Below are 16,111 nucleotides of genomic sequence, written 5' to 3'. Positions count from 1 at the left end.
TTGTGGCTTAAAGACTCAAGAAAATGCTACTGAAATATAAATGTTGTTTAGTCATGTGTATAATACTGACTATTTAAGAGCGATAATACACAAACTACTGCCTTTACTCAGCATGGGGAATCAAGGAATATGTACATCAAATGTGGTACAAAATACAAAATTATATTTGTCAGTAATCTGTTCAGTAATAACTTTATTTGCTCATGTTTTGAGAAAAAGCAGCAACACATTTTCACATTTTTCAACTCAAATGACATGAGTGATGTCATGTGAGTTGTCGTCACATGCTGACGCTTTGTCAGACCCTTTGACATCACTTTGGTATAATTTGTTTCTGTGAGGGTGATTCTTGGACATCTTTCGTCTTTCACTAATTAAAGCTTCACTTCACAAACATGTGAGATCATTTGAATTTGAAAAGTCATAATAGACGGTATGGACATCAATCTGCTTACTGTACAATTAGTGATATTCTATGTCAATTTCTAACTCAATTTGCATTTGTGCATGATTTATAAACATTTATCATTCTTGTTATAAATGTCATGTTTTCATCTGACATGTAAAAGAGGAGCAGAATGTGTAAACTCAACCAAGTCCTTTTACTTTGTTCAGTAAGTGAAGCCGTGCTCTAAACTTTACCACATCATTAACCAACCAGCCATCACTGTGAATCAATGTAAGAACTGTAATAGTCAGTCACATGTCCAGTGGAAGGTAATGATTTTGTAAACATATGATCCAAAGTCACAGACATTCGTCTATCACTGTCACTTTTGGAACCCTGTCTTTGACTCCCTGCATGCGCTTGTTTAATAATGACTCAATTCATAGCCAACAGGTAAAATTGATGCATAATTCACACTGTGGATGTATGTTGTGTCAACAGTAGTAGACCTGGCTTCTACTTGAATTTGTAAGTGCCTGGTTTGAACACCGAAAGCTGACAGAGACAAATGTGGCGAGCTTTAACTCAATAAAAACAAGACTTTCAGGCACCAGCCCCAGTCATTTATTGATCGAGCGCCCCTAAGATACTAATTTTCAATTGAGTTATTTATCTTGCCTTCATGGGAGATACATGTCTCGTAGGTTTTAGTGAAGAAAGCAGGGGTACATCTCATTCGTTCATTTTTTATCACGCTAGCTGTGTGGGTGCAGTGCGTATTTCATTATTTTATTCAGGCCTGAGACTGAACATGAGGACTATCATATGGTTGTAGGTTTTTTTTTTTACCAACTGCTTCTACATCTTCCTCTCAGACAGTGTAATACTAGCCTAGCAATGCTACACTGCCACCCTCTGGCAGAAAACCCCATAAAATAGACCCAAAACCAATCTCTATGCTGATGCTGCCTGACAGTATTTTAGGTTTACAGTAGGCATATGCTCAAAAGACAGGAGCCATTCTTGCAGGAAAATTATAAACCCCTTACACAAACAATTTAACAAGCATCGGCACAAGATGTAGCTCAGATATTGTAGCCCTACAACCTAAATTCCTTTCCTGGACCAACTGCCTGGAGAAAGTAAAAAAATATATAATATATATATATTTTCTAAAAAAAAAAAAAATGACGTTACATTAAACTGTTTTGTACGGAATAATTGTATGATGGCAATGTGATAAAAGCGTTCAACGAGATTTCAGGGATTCTCTGTTCTGTATAAAACACTCAAACATTCAAACAAGGTACTTACAAATTAATAATAAATGTATAAGCTCCGATGTATAGTTGCAGGGCTCAACGTTCAAATATCCTCAATCACGTTGTTTGTTTTGAATGTGACGTCATTGGAGCACGTGACCATTCTTTTTTTTTTTTTTAAGCAATTTCATTGGCCGAACCCAGAAGAATCTGCACAGTGGGGGCAGGACCACCGAAGCCATTTTATTATCAAAACAGCAAAGGTGCAGGTGCATCAATATATGTATATATAATTTTTTTTATAGTTACAGTTTGATTTTAGAGTTACCATGGGGCAGTGTGGAATTACGTCATCCAAAACCGTCTTGGTTTTCCTCAATCTCATATTTTGGGTAAGAAAGCGGTGGATGTTTGAATGACGTGCAGCATCCCAGCGAGGCCGATGGATGGAGAGCGTTAGCAAGCTAGCAAACTGCGCCAGAGACAACGATGCAGTCTGCATTTCGGCGATAGATAGAGTCGCTTCTTTTGGGGGTCAGGGCTGTTCGCTGGACACTGTGTCACTTTAGCATTCACCGTGAGGGGCTCTTAACTGGAGAAACGTGTAAATGTCTAGCTACGGTGCGTCGCTAGCTGACGCCCACAAGTCGGAGCTACGGTATGACGTTATGCAGCAGCCGTCGGGTCCTGTAGCTGCTGCTATTGTTGGCTTCATGATATTAAACAGATGTGGATTAAGAAAAACGTTAATATTAAAAACATGAAGGATGAGCACAGCTTTAAACGGTTCCCCACCAAAAGAGAGACTATATCACCTCTCAGGGTGGATGAATAAAATAGAGATAACAAGTGGTCCATTGCAGCAGTCTCTCATGTTTGTCTTGTCTCTTCTTCAACTGGAGCCAAACAGGTTTAATGTATGGGGTAATGCATGTTGTATTTTAAAGTGTTAGTTATTTATCTCTTGTCTTTGTATGGTGTAGAAATGTGCTTTATTGGCATGGCCATACTTAAATACAGTATTGACAAAGCAATACTAATAATTCTGAATGTTAGAGGAAAGAAATGCTTTACAAAGTCCTACACTACTACACTCCAACACTACAGTATAGACAGTGATTAATACATCTGTATGCAAACATACTCTAAAGACCAATTGACTTACTGTACTAATGAAAGAAAAACAAATCACCACTAACTACAAACCCCAAATGCATTATCAGACAGTTCAACAATTGACAGATCAATACAAAGCTTTCCATATGTGTCCCTCTGCCTTCTGTCTCTCTCTGCAGGCTGCAGCTGGAATTTTATGCTACATTGGAGCGTATGTCTTCATCACTTATGACGACTACGACCACTTCTTTGAAGACGTGTACACTTTGATTCCTGCTATCATAATAATAGCTGTCGGGACCCTCCTCTTCATCATCGGCTTGATTGGCTGCTGTGCAACAATACGTGAAAGCTCCTGTGGTCTGGCAACTGTGAGTGTGAACTACTTCTATTTGCACCCTTCAAATGAACTGAAGGCAGAGGAAGAACATGGATGTGACATTTCTGGTACAAACTTTAGGGAGCACAAGGATAAACCAAAATAACATAAGATTTGGGAAATGCTGAAAAATCATTAGCAATGTCAAGTAATTGTTTTTTCTCTAACTCACCTTACTAATGAACCTATGAACAATGTGTCTTTGTTGTCGTTTCAGTTTGCTGCCATTCTCCTGCTGGTGTTTGTAACAGAGTGTGTAGTGGTGGTGCTTGGCTACATATACAGGGCAAAGGTAAACACCATCTCATTGGACTACATGAGTATTTTACAAGTAAAGTTAAGAGAAAGTGGGTCTACGTTCGCAGCATTCATGCAGAATAAATGAAAAGACCATAAATGTGATACTGTATTTTGTGTCTGCTTTTATACATTTGTTCCAGCTGTACGATAAGGTGGATGTAGTTTGCAACATTTAAAGTTGATGTTTTAGCAAGGCATAGTATTTTGTTGCATCCTGTTTTTGTTTTGAAACTTCTGTTGCTAGGATTAATTAATGTTGATTTGTTCAGCTGCTCTCATGTATTACAGATCCCTTTGGGTATGAGTGTTTCCTAAGGGCCTATATTTTTAAATTAGCTTTATAACAATGTGAAAAAACAGTCCCTCAGAGGTAATGTGGAAATTGCAGTCACTGAACAGGGACAGTAACAGCTGCTGTCTTGTTTCAGGTAGAAGATGAGGTGAATCACTCCATCCAGAAGGTTTACAACCAATACAACGGCACTAACACTGATGCTCCAAGCCGTGCTATTGACTATGTGCAGAAACAGGTAAGAAGAAAAGTTTATTGTGGCAAACATTTTCTTTTTGAATTCTGTGTTTAATTCTAACGTGAACAGACATTTGAATTGAACAAATGTACCTTTTTATGTTGTTTGGATGAATGTGTCAGATTGTGAAACAAAATGTCAAATTGTATTCTGAACTCCAGATTTACCTTCTCTGTTCTCCCGTTAGCTTCACTGCTGCGGCATTCACAACTACTCTGACTGGAGGAACACACGCTGGTTTAAAGAATCCAAGAACAACAGTGTCCCAGTCAGCTGCTGTCAGCCAAGCATCAGTAACTGTACGGGCACTCTCACTCGACCTGCAGATCTCTACCAAGAGGTACAAACAAGCTGCTCAGGTGTAGGGTTATGTGAGCAAAAACAACAGTACAAATGTTTCAATGTTAAAAGTTTTCTGATAATATAGCCTCTGCAAGAAATGTTCACAGAACGTATTACATGTCATTCATTTTCTGTCATAGGGTTGTGAAGCTCTTGTAGTGAAGAAGTTAAAGGAGATCATGATGTACGTCATATGGGCTGCACTCACTTTCGCATCTATACAGGTAAAGAGGACCATTTCAGTGTCCCCTGAAATCAACATGAATTGGAAATGTACTGCTCATTAGCTTTTTGATTACACTCGCACAGTTTTCCTTGTCAAGTTTGGGGAAGGGCATAAGGACTCAAATAACGGCTTTTCGTTCCCTTGCTGTCTGCCTGCAGATGCTAGGCATGCTCTGCGCCTGCGTGGTGCTGTGCAGGAGGAGTCACGACCCGGCGTACGAGCTGCTTGTCACAACCAACAGCTACGCGTGAAGGAAGAAGCCAAACAACGAAGCACTCAGTAAATCAAAAGGAGCATCAATGGACATGTCCACAGTAGATTTCAGCCGTAGTTATATAAGCTCAAGCACACCTTGCACAATTCATGATAAAGCAGCGAATACTGGTGACGAGGTGTGGGTGGGTGCTTCAAGGGAAAACCAGTTATTTATTGATATGCTTTGTGAGTTACTGTTACTTTAAATGTTCTTTTTTTTCCTCCTTACAAATAATGAAATATTTACAGAAGCCAAAGTAGTTTATGGCTAATTGGCATTATTGATGTTGATGCAGATTTTTTTCTTCTTCTTTCAATTGTGTTTTGATCAAATTTGGGCCAATCCCCAGTGAGGATGATGAGTAGTAATTTGGAGCAAGTGTATATAATAATTGCACACAGTGTGGGAGTGTTGTATGGAATGTATTTACTTGTGTGCTAGTTTGCACTACAGCTGGAGCTCTGGAGATTTTCATGGTTGTAAATGGAAAACCTATGCTTAAAAGAACATGTACTCTTCCTGAGAACCTGGTTTGATCAGACTTTGTGAAAATGAAGAAAAAACAACTACCCCTTTTTACCATAGACGGAACAGATTCAGTGGTGTAGACTTTACATTTTTATTTGTGGAGCAGCTCTGCATTTGTCTCTTAAAGCCATGTTTGGTAGAAACATTCTTTATATTCACAAATATTCAGGTTGTGAATAATGTATTGTTTTAGTGTGTATGTTCTCTGAATTGGTCTTCAAGAGTGAGGCGTTGCCAATATTTCAATTGTGAATTAACCTTTTAGTCTCCAGTGCTCTCAGTAGAAGTACTATCAGTGTTACCTGAAGAACTGTGTATCTGTAGATTCAGTTTGTTACAGTCAGAGAATTCACTCTTTTTAGGTTGTTAGTTATAAACCTGCTATAGAGATCATCACACAATCTTTATACTACTTTTTGTGAAATTGTGCACCATTTTAATATGTTCAGCTGTTAAGTTGACCCCTAGATATTTAGCTTGTGTTGCAGAAAAAAAATATGATGATCAAAATTGTGTATAGATTGGAGAAAAGGCAAATAAACTCATTCATTTCAACTTGACGGTTTAATTTCCATTTCATCCACATGGTTTTACATTAAATGTTGCCAGGTAAAAAAACACAGGTAATGAATGCAGAGTCACATGAAAATGAAAATATATATGAACAAGCTTAAACAAATAGCTGTGTTATTGCTCGACAGATGTAAAAATAGTTCTTCAGTTATACAAAGTAGATTGTTGGTTTCTATTAGTTGCTACTAGTACAGTAGCTGATGTCTACGCAGTGGTCACAGACATTTTCAAAATGACAATATATACATACAGGACTGTAACCCTCAATCTTCCTCAGCTAAAAAACATTGAATAAAAGCCACATACAGAACCTGGGAGACCGGGCTCAAAGCCCAAAATGTTGGCAGCATAGAAAGTGTGCTTTTAATTTATAAATTAAAATAATCCTGGATAAAAGCATGGTATAGTTATTTATCTCACAATTAAAATGCAGAGGCTGGATAGAGCGGTAGTTTTAAACTTGCAAAAATGCTGTACAACAATTTATCTGGCAATGTCAAGTTTGTGGTAAAACCCACAGTTCTAGTCACGTGGTTGTGGCGGTCGTTAGAATTTTAAAAAGTTGCGGTTAACACATTTGAAAACCTGCCTCTTGAAGAAAAACTTTGTCTTAACTATTGAATACCATAGTGCCAGAAGCATGTGATATTGTTATAAGCCAAAATGTTGGTAAAAAAAAAGACGTTTTTCCATTGAGTGGTTAGCGGCTAGCTAACTGCTATAGCTCCGTTGCTAACGTGATCTCATCGTAGAAGTTGTGAACTGCTAGCTTGTCACAGAAGACGTTTGTTTTTGGGATTGTACGAAGTCAAGACGACTACACGCTGAAACTTGGATTACCCAATGACGGGGACAAATTAAAGTGATGGTTCGGATTAAAATGCACCCTAGGTCATTTCCACCATGACATCCAGCCAAATACCCCCTCAGAAGCATTTTTAGTGATGGTCAACATTGGTCAAGATAGGGCTATCAGCCGAATGGCTTAGTACTGGCGCAATGGTACATCTTGTTCACTCGTAAATTACCCCACTAATAATGCATGGAATGTTACCAAACTTCTGCAGTAGTACATTATCAGGTCAACACATTTTTATAAATGCTTGTATTATCAGGTCAACAAGTGTTGACAAGTGTTGACCTGATACTACAAGCATTTATAAAAATTCAGCGAAACTTTTTCATACTCTTGCGTGAAACTCGCGTGACGGCATCGGCTGGGTAAACACGGAAGTGGCGTCTACGCAGCGGTAGCGTTAGCAGCAGAGGATAGAAGCTATCAGGCAAGTGTTCTTTTAAATAAACTCCTGGTGTACTTACAAACTTTCAAATGCCTCGTTTTGTGAGTGCAGACCCTATGTGTACTACTGCAAAGGTTTGGTAACATTCCATGCATTATTAGTGGGTTAATTTACGAGATATACAAGATGTACCATCGCGCCAGTACTAAGCCATTCGACTGATAGCCCTATCTTGACCAATGTTGACCATCACTAAAAATGCTTCTGAGGGGGTATTTGGCTGGATGTCATGGTGGAAATTACCTTGGGTGCATTTTACTCCGAACCATCACTTTAAGAAGTACAGGTACAGTATGTACCAAGTCGGATTATTATCATCTTTGTCTAGACACTGTTGATCATACCTGAGGTTGTTGTTGAAAATGAGAATGCTATTGTTATGTAGAAGCTGGCTTGCACTAGTACAACACTAGTTGTTCTACTCTTAGCAATGGAAACTTGTTTTTTGTTCGTCAGACTCACGTTGAAAATATGACGTACTGACAGAGAAACGTCAAACCATCTGTCAAAATGTATCTTAGGAATATCCCAGCTGTACAACATACTGTAGCAGGGCTGCTAAGTAACATCTTCCTATGACTCATAGTCCCATTCATCAGTTCAGAAATCGTTTGAAAAAGCTTTCTAAATAAGCAAGGGGGGTCTGAAGACTTTACATAACATTAGTAAATTGCTTGAATAACCTAGCCTTCTAAAAATGCACGATTTCCCGTATATGTTCAAAAATCAAGTTGCTTAAAATAAAGGGGGAAAAAAATCAAGTTGCTAACAATACAAGTTTATAAATTTTGGTGTGCATGACTATGCACGTCTTACCAGATTCGCCTGTGCGTATTTGTCTGTATTTTCTGGTTTGTGTATATATGTGCATTCAGATTTTGCCCAGATAGTTTCCTGGGACCAATCCAGTCAGCCCATCCCTCTCCACTTCCCACCAACCATCTTCTCCTTGTTCCAACACTCTGACCATGTCCCCTCTGCTGACAGATAATTCATCCTCTTCCTGACCAGGCAATATGAACAAAGATGACAAATGTTAGTAACAAATGGGTGACACTAACAAGCCTTTCTCTGACATTTCTCACCTGAACACCTATATTATCTTTTTAAAATACTGTACAATAAGAGTAATGGTTCTCTGCTATCGACAAAAATGGTTTCATGTCCAGCTACGTCTTAGTATTGAAATAATAGTAAAATATGTGTCATAGTAATCACCTTTGCAGCATATTCATAAAGTACAATGTAGCTGTCTTCATCAGCTGAAACTGTGGCCAAGGATGCTGCATGCTGGAGGCCTGGTAGGGGTGCATAACCTCCATCTGAAATCTCAACTGCAATTGCAAATACAAAACATAATATATTGTATACAGCACATTGCTATTTCACTCAATTAAAATGTGCAATTAAGTGATAGTTCTCCATTTGCACATTTCTGTATTGTTACAAAACATTGAATCCAGTATTTCCCCAACTTATTTTCTGGGGACCCCATTTTTTAAACCTGATTTACACTTGCATAGAATTAATGAATGACAAATAGACTTAAATGTTCATTACTCCCCCACAATACGAGAGAGGTCTAACAAGTAGATGCAATACCTACACCCACCAGAAGGCATCATCAGCGCTGATTCTGAGTTGTGAAGACTGTCGACGCTGACGTTCACAGAGCTTGCGAGAAGGGGATCAGAGAACCTGAATGATACAGGTCAGAGTAGATATTAAGGATATACACAGACATGTATCAATCAAAAGACACATAGGTCTAAATAACAGCTGTATGTGATTCTTTCAAAATGGTTTGAATGTTTTTTTTTGTGTTCAAAATGGAGAAAGGTACTGAAGAAAGATGAACCAGGAGGATACAACATTCTCTTACTGCCATAACAACCTGGCAGTATATTCATGTGTTAATTCTGGCAGGTTGTAGAGTAATAATGCTGGCTCTTCCTGATTCCTCCTCCAATCTGGATTGTGTCAGACCTCATCATAATGTCTTCTCCTCCTCCTGTGAACTGAGCTGGGCCGTTGCTCTCCCTGGATGTCTTGTAGTAGTTCTCAAATACTATGGGCTCTGTGATAGGAAAAGCAAAGCTGCTCATTTGAGAAGTGAAATGCTCATTTGAGAAGTGCACGGCTTGTGTGTCTACTGAAAGAGATGTTAAAGCTGAGTGGCGCTCTAAATCGAGTTATTTTTAAAAGGACACCTTTTCTCACTTTTCTCGTCAAGTTTGTAGTTCTCTGAAGAGGAAAGGGAAATCTAAATGCCGGGTAGCTTCTTACCCGCGGGCCTCATTCCTGTGCTTTTCATCCCGATGAAATAGTTGTTGTCCGTGGTAATATCACATTTTTCCAGTTGTTTCCTCACGTCCTCGTTAAACTGAAAAACAAGAGGCAATTCATTCAAAGTGTACAGTTCCAGCTTAACGCATTACAATTTTATGCTTCTCTGCCGGTGCTAGCAGTTGTATTGTGTGCTCAGGTCGTCTTTCCGGGCCGATTTTAATGTCAACGGTCAAGGTCGCTGTGACCTCACATCCATTCCTTCTTTGTGAACTGGATAGACCAGGAATGGGGATGGGACCATAACGGATTATTACAATTATTGTCACAATAAGTTCCAATGCTGAATTTCCATTATTGGGATAATCGTCTATATCGTCAAGACTGACTTGAAATATCGCTCTAGCTTCCTATCATAGTAGACAAGTAAAAAATAGAGCCTGATTTATATTTATAATACACGATAATGTGAATATTTTTCACTAAAAAGGATGTTCACTAAAAAAAGAGTTATTGCGACAAAGATCTGTGTCGCAATAACAATATTGGTAGAGCCTGGTACATAGAAATAACACTGATGGATTCAGGTTTGAAAGTGCAATGTCTTAACATATGCCGGAATTATTTATTTTATTGTTAAAGTAAGGGCCCAAGCTGAACCCAAAGGGTTAAGTTGGGTTTGTATCAATTCAATTATTTAATTATATATAAAAAAAAAAAAAGGAAAGTGAGCTCACCTCATCATCTTTGACACACTGCATGGAGAAATGATTGCAGTGGTCCCAGAGAGCACACCTGAGCATGCTGATGCGATCTCCCTCCAGTTGCTGAAACACCTGCGAAACATAAATCACTTGTTTCTACTGTACCAAAGGTTATGTCAGTGACTTGGAGAGACTTTATTGTTTTCTTTGTCTTTCATTCACCTAACCTTACATCTCATTATGCTGTAATACCGACAGTAATGTATGATTGTATTAGAAATGACTGACTTGAAAAATTGTAGAAATGGACCTTTAAAAAGTTGCTAACAGAACTGGACTTATATGATGATGGGTGCTACTGCGTGATTGTGGGTATGTTGTTCAGTATTTTTAGCACATGTATTTCCTCACTGGTCAGCAGTAGAGTAGAGCTGCTGTTAGAGGAATCGTACAATAAAAAGGATGTGGTGTGAGGTCTGTGTGGTTGGAAGCCCCTGTTTTGTATTATGGCTATGTTAGAGAGCAGTGCATATAGGAAAGTATTCTACAGTACCTCACAGGTGCTTTTGTGTGTTTCCTCCCAGTCCTGGCGAACGCTTTCTAGTTGAACAATGTTGGTAAAGTACATCTTTTCTATGAAAGATAAGTATCATTATAGGTGATATAGGATGATATAGGTTATAGTTAGAAAATGAAATACAGCAAAAAAAAAAAAGCAAATGTAATGTATAAACTAGATTGCTGGAAAGGCTGACGAATTACTGGTTTGATGCGGAAGAGTGGAGTAATTGCTGAAAATGTGGAAATGAGTTTACATCACTTTTCTTGCTCCATAGAGTGAGCTTTTCTGCCACATTTCGAAGCACTATAACCAACCAGTTTTAATGTTTTCTGTTATTTTATTATCTGTTGGCTGTGCTAAAGTTTACTGACACATTTTAATCAGGCCACGGAACCAGGTTATATCTGTTGATCAGCCACCATTAGCTGATATTTGTTCTGAAATCTGATCAGAAGAGCTGATCAGATGATACATCGATTCTGAATTGAAACGTTTCCAGGTCTGCTCTTTAATTCTCTCTGAGAGCGACACAGATGGACACACACACACACACACTCACACACTCACACACTCTCTCACTCTCTCACTCTCTCACTCTCTCTCTCACACACACACACACACACACACACACACACACACACACACACACACACACACACACACACAGGCACACACTGGGCCTGCAGTCATGGTGCTTGCCTGTCTGAACAGCTCAATTGGTTAAAGGTTGTATCAGTGATTCTGGTTGCCCTCACTTCCGTTGCGAGATCCAAAACAAACAGAGCCAGCTAGCCCCTCCCTCCCGTGTTTTGAAAATGATCATGGACGGCGCATTTTCATGAACGTGCCACCCATCCCCTGTCTGTGATTGGTTGGAACACTGTTTATTTTGCTTTTGAGGTGTTGGTAGTACCATTTGTTTTTGTGTGCGATCTCGGAGCCTAGGCTGCCTAGAGAGACGCGTTTTTTTTTGACGGCCTGCTTATGGGGCGGGCAGCTAGCGGATCGTGAGGTAAAAACAGATGAATGTGATCATTTATGTTTCGGCCCAGAATCGCTGATACAACCTTTAACATAGACGTAAATTAACCTAGACCGACATGCGTAACTGGTCAAAACTGTCCTTGGTGTGACTGTGGCTCAGATGATAGAGCGGGTTGGCCAATGTTCGGTGGGTTGGCGGTTCGATCCCCGCCCTCGTCACTGTGTCATGGTCGTTGTGTCGTTGTGCAAGACACTTCACCCAGCTTTCCTCGTGTGAATGTGTATGACTGCTGTATGTTTGAGGTGGTGGTCGGAGGGGCCGTAGGCGCAGAATGGCATGCACGCTTCTGTCAGTCTGCCCCAGGGCAGCTGTGGCTAGCTACTGTTGTAGTTTACCACCACCAGTATAACTGTGTGTGAATGAATGGAACGTGGGACCCTGTCAGAGCGCTTTAGGGTCTTGAAAAGCGCCATATAAATCCAATCCATTATTATTATTATTATTATTATTGGTTGTTTGGTCAGTGGTGTCTTTGTTGAGAAATATCTTGAATATAGTCACATGCAAATATAATCAGGTTAAAATAGCTTAGCCATAGAGATGAATTCTGGGTCGTACCTGCTTCATTGGCTGACTGTCTGCATTGCTTGGCCCTGTGGCGTATCTGTGAAACAAATATTACATAAGCGACATGCATGACCAGTTTTGACAAGCTCTCATCATAAACTGGAACTTCATCATGTTAAAAACATAATTTAAAAACATGTTAGACCCATTGGAAAGGTTATATGGCGCCTTTCTTGAACATAAAAAAGTTTAAATATAATTTAATTTGTGTATGATTAAATACGATTTTAAAGATGATCTTTTATGTCAAAATAGCACATGAACGTACATCAGTTCCTCCTTACAAGATGTGTCATGATTGTATCGCTGGTATGTCTGAATGGAAGTTTGTATTTGATAGCTCATTTAGCTATTGTACCTTTTCTGAGTTTTTGGATGTGACAGTTGTCTTCTCAGCCCCCTGTTCTGCCTCGTCCGCTTCCCTGCATCTTAACTCGTAACTCTTCTTAGACTGGAGGACAAAGAAACCGAAACCACAGAGTTCAGGAAGAGTTGTGTGCCAACGATGAGCATATGCAGTATGAACTAAATGACAAAATATGAGTAATGTTTGATTTCTGTATTAAATGCAAAATATAACAATTGAAATGTTATCAGCTGTGGCTGTTTCTTACATCCAGGGTCCTCTTGTAAAAAGTAACCTTTTTCTTCTGAATCTTCTCCATGATGCTTTGAAACTATAATGGAAAACAGAATGGTTATAATAAAAAGATGTAATGTATTCATCTACTTTTGATACCCCCATTACTAACATAATGTACAAACTTGAAACAAAAATAACCAGACTTATTTTTAACTTATTTTTAATCTCAAAGGAAATACTAGAATGACTTGTTCAGCTTCCTGTAGGTGTAATATTTACTAATTACTGGAATTTATTTTTGAATTACCTTAGGGATTTAAATTACTTTATGGATACATACAATCAAGAATGACATAGGTCAGTTGTTAGCAACACAAATTACCCAGTACCTTCTTCCTCTGCTCTTTCTGCCGTTCTCTGAATGTCTCAATCTTTTTCACCTCCTCTTTCAATATATCAGACAGTCGGATGTGAAAGTTACCGATGTTCTCGATTTCTGCAGCCAAAAGCAACAAAATGAATCAGTTCAACACTTTACACACAAATAAGATTAGCAAGAGGAATTAGTACTTTGGGTTGATTGGCCAATGACTGGATAAACTTACGTGTTTTTAATAGTTCAAAGGATGCTTTTAAGGTGCTGGAAAAACAAAACAAATTGAGGATCAGAGACAATTCAGTGCAATTTTTTTGGTATGGCAACACAAACCCAACATTTCTAAATTTATCCTAGGCTGTCGTTGCGCATCTTATGTTTGACTAATATGTTCCTTCCTATTCTATACTATTTTCCAAGAACACACAGTCACAAAGAGTCTCAGTACAACTGTATGACTGCTGGTGACTAAGCCACACCAGGACAAAGGACAAAGTACCATCAAGGTCACCTCACTGACTTCTGTCTAAAGAGGGTAAATTGTGGCTCATTAAAGCATAGGGATTCAAATCATACCATTGGGAATTTTCAACTTTGTTGTTGTGACAATCTCACACAAAGCTCTAAAGAACTTTTTTTTTTATGTCCCAGAAATATTTCCTGTGACAGGCCATTTTTCTGTTATTTACACCTTTTTAAGGTGTAGCCACCTCTGTGGCAGGCGACTCACATGATAGAGAGCAGGAAAGTGGCAACATACAGTAAAAGGAAAGGACCTTCTATTGCTGCAGTAAGAGGTGTACGCACACGGCCTTTCTTTTTTGCTTTCTCTTTCTGTCTCAGATGTGTTTCTTCTTGACACCTGACACTAACCGCATTGTCCTTCAACAAAATCTGCCTTTTTCTCAATATGTCATACTTGTATACATATATATAGTTTACAGTATATGTGTAGTGTACATAATAAATATTGACCTCATACTCTGACTGCCAATCGATATATTTACCTGACCTCCGTGTGTCCGCCAGCTTTGCGAGCTATGGACACCAGTTCTTTGCCATACCTCTCCTCTGCTAGCACCCTGTGCATTATGAACACACACATGTCACACTGCAGCCCAGAATTTGTGTTTTCTGATTTAGTTATGAAACTGAACCGTGTTGTCACAACAAATGAGACATATTTCATACATCACTGTTATTTGTGAGTGATATGCTGCCATCTTTAACACCTTTTTTTGGAGCCACAACATCATTTAACAAGAACCACTGATAGTTGTTTGTTTTTTTATGTTATTACAGATAAGACAGCAATTAACATTCTTTTCTTGACAATAAAATGTCCTTCATTGGCCTGACCCATCTTTTGTTAGATTGGATTAAGTCTTGAGGTTTACCACCTAGTGTCACATCATTTGCTATATTCAGTGTTAGTGGTGGTGCTGAATATGAATGTTGAGAGTTTTTGTTTCAGTTACTGATATACAGACTGGCGCTACCTCATCTTAAAAAGCTCCTCCACATCTTTGCACATTTGTCTTCCATCGCGCAACCTTTGGATCACAGCATCGTACCCAGCATGACAAGTGAAATCAGACCCCTGTATTAAGAAGACATAGAAAAAGCTTAGAGGAATACTACATCATTGCTCAACAACCGTTGCAACATGTTCTTGAGGGACTCTCTTTGTGGTAAAAAAAAAAAAAATGCAGAACTAGCACTGAGCAAAAATAATCCTATATGACATGGCAACATACTCAGTACTTCATGAAACTGCCTCTTATGAGGAGAGTAGATTGATGGTAGTTTGGCATGTTGCAATGACTTAAACACCTGGGAAAGACTTGGAGCAGAGTTTAGAGGATTTTTGAACCGTAAAACTCACCTGTACTGTCTTGGTTAAATTATACAAAATTTACCGGAATTTAAGAACTCAATAGACTTTTTTTGTACTCTAAATGTGGGCTAGTTTAGGACTGCAGATTACTGGCACAAGATAAAATGCAGTCTATATACACACAATGATATACAACAGTGACAGGATCAAGCCATGATAATCAAGTGTTTTGAATATCTGCATCTGAGTAAATTAAGTTGTAGTTCACTTACTGTGTGAATTCCACCTAAAAAATACCCCATAACATTAATAATTGCATGACTATAAAGACACTTTTCACTCATTTTCAAGAACAACTTCAGAGAGGACAAAAATAGACTTACCCAGAAAGCATCTTTAAACATCAAAGGCGTCATCTCCGTCTACTTCCTTGATCTGAACACAGTTGCTCTCCTCAGTGTAAACTTACTTCACAGGACTTCTCTCTGAACTGAATCGCTCACCAACGATTTAAAATGAGCCGCCGAAGGTCGTGGAATACTTGGCTGAGTAAATTGGGTTAGAACTGTGAGCGGCCCCAGCGACAATGAGCCATGTTGAATGAGGAAGAGGTTCCTTCCCATGATGTCACTGACCACAGTCAGCTCAGCCCATGTGTGAGACAGCATTTCGTTCACTATCATTTGGTGCACAAGACTGATTGTCTAAAGCTTGTAGGTGTCTGCGTTGATAATGTAGTCTTTTTTAATGTATGTTTCTCTACATTTGATAATCTGTTAGCTACAGGTCAACATTTTATTGGTAATGACAAACTTACACACAGTCATACAGTATGGTTTCAGTCTCACCTTCAGATAGCTGAAGGTTACTTGATAGCATATATCCATCCATCCATCTATTGTCTACCGCTTATCCTGTATTCAGGGGGGGGGGGGGGGGGGGGCTGGAGC

General features: G+C 39.0%; 2 protein-coding genes across 4 annotated transcripts; one reads left to right on the top strand and one right to left on the bottom strand.

Annotated features, from left to right (window-relative positions):
- The first annotated feature begins 1,879 nt into the window (after positions 1 to 1,879).
- LOC311016112 (tetraspanin-3-like) lies at positions 1,880 to 5,887 on the top strand. Its single transcript, XM_084013613.1, has 7 exons — positions 1,880 to 2,042; positions 2,946 to 3,137; positions 3,363 to 3,437; positions 3,874 to 3,975; positions 4,163 to 4,315; positions 4,458 to 4,541; positions 4,702 to 5,887. The coding sequence occupies exons 1-7, from the start codon at positions 1,980 to 1,982 to the stop codon at positions 4,792 to 4,794; spliced, it is 762 nt and encodes a 253-aa protein (XP_083869739.1). The 5' UTR covers positions 1,880 to 1,979; the 3' UTR covers positions 4,795 to 5,887.
- A 143-nt stretch (positions 5,888 to 6,030) lies between these two features.
- On the bottom strand, positions 6,031 to 15,747 carry LOC311016098 (proline-serine-threonine phosphatase-interacting protein 1-like). 3 transcript variants are annotated; one of them, XR_014597445.1, is made up of 16 exons: positions 15,545 to 15,747; positions 14,824 to 14,924; positions 14,332 to 14,406; positions 13,554 to 13,588; positions 13,338 to 13,444; positions 12,980 to 13,042; positions 12,724 to 12,816; positions 12,357 to 12,402; positions 10,745 to 10,824; positions 10,225 to 10,323; positions 9,488 to 9,584; positions 9,188 to 9,278; positions 8,808 to 8,899; positions 8,420 to 8,535; positions 6,584 to 8,204; positions 6,031 to 6,514 (listed from the first exon to the last, which is right to left on the bottom strand). XR_014597445.1 is itself a non-coding variant. In XM_084013587.1 (15 exons), the coding sequence occupies exons 1-15, from the start codon at positions 15,575 to 15,577 to the stop codon at positions 8,073 to 8,075; spliced, it is 1,260 nt and encodes a 419-aa protein (XP_083869713.1). In that variant the 5' UTR covers positions 15,578 to 15,747; the 3' UTR covers positions 6,031 to 8,072. The 3 variants fall into 3 exon arrangements, 2 of the variants coding, with proteins under 2 accessions (XP_083869713.1, XP_083869714.1); XM_084013587.1 differs by having other exon boundaries at positions 6,031 to 8,204; XM_084013588.1 differs by having other exon boundaries at positions 6,031 to 8,204; positions 8,814 to 8,899.
- Between the last annotated feature and the right edge of the window lie 364 nt (positions 15,748 to 16,111).

The sequence above is a fragment of the Eutrigla gurnardus genome (genome assembly GCF_963514095.1).
Source record: "Eutrigla gurnardus genome assembly, chromosome: 1".
In the NCBI taxonomy this organism is placed as follows: Eukaryota; Metazoa; Chordata; class Actinopteri; order Perciformes; family Triglidae; genus Eutrigla; species Eutrigla gurnardus.
Note: the sequence above shows the minus strand (reverse complement) of the source record. Positions and strands in the feature narration are given on the sequence as shown.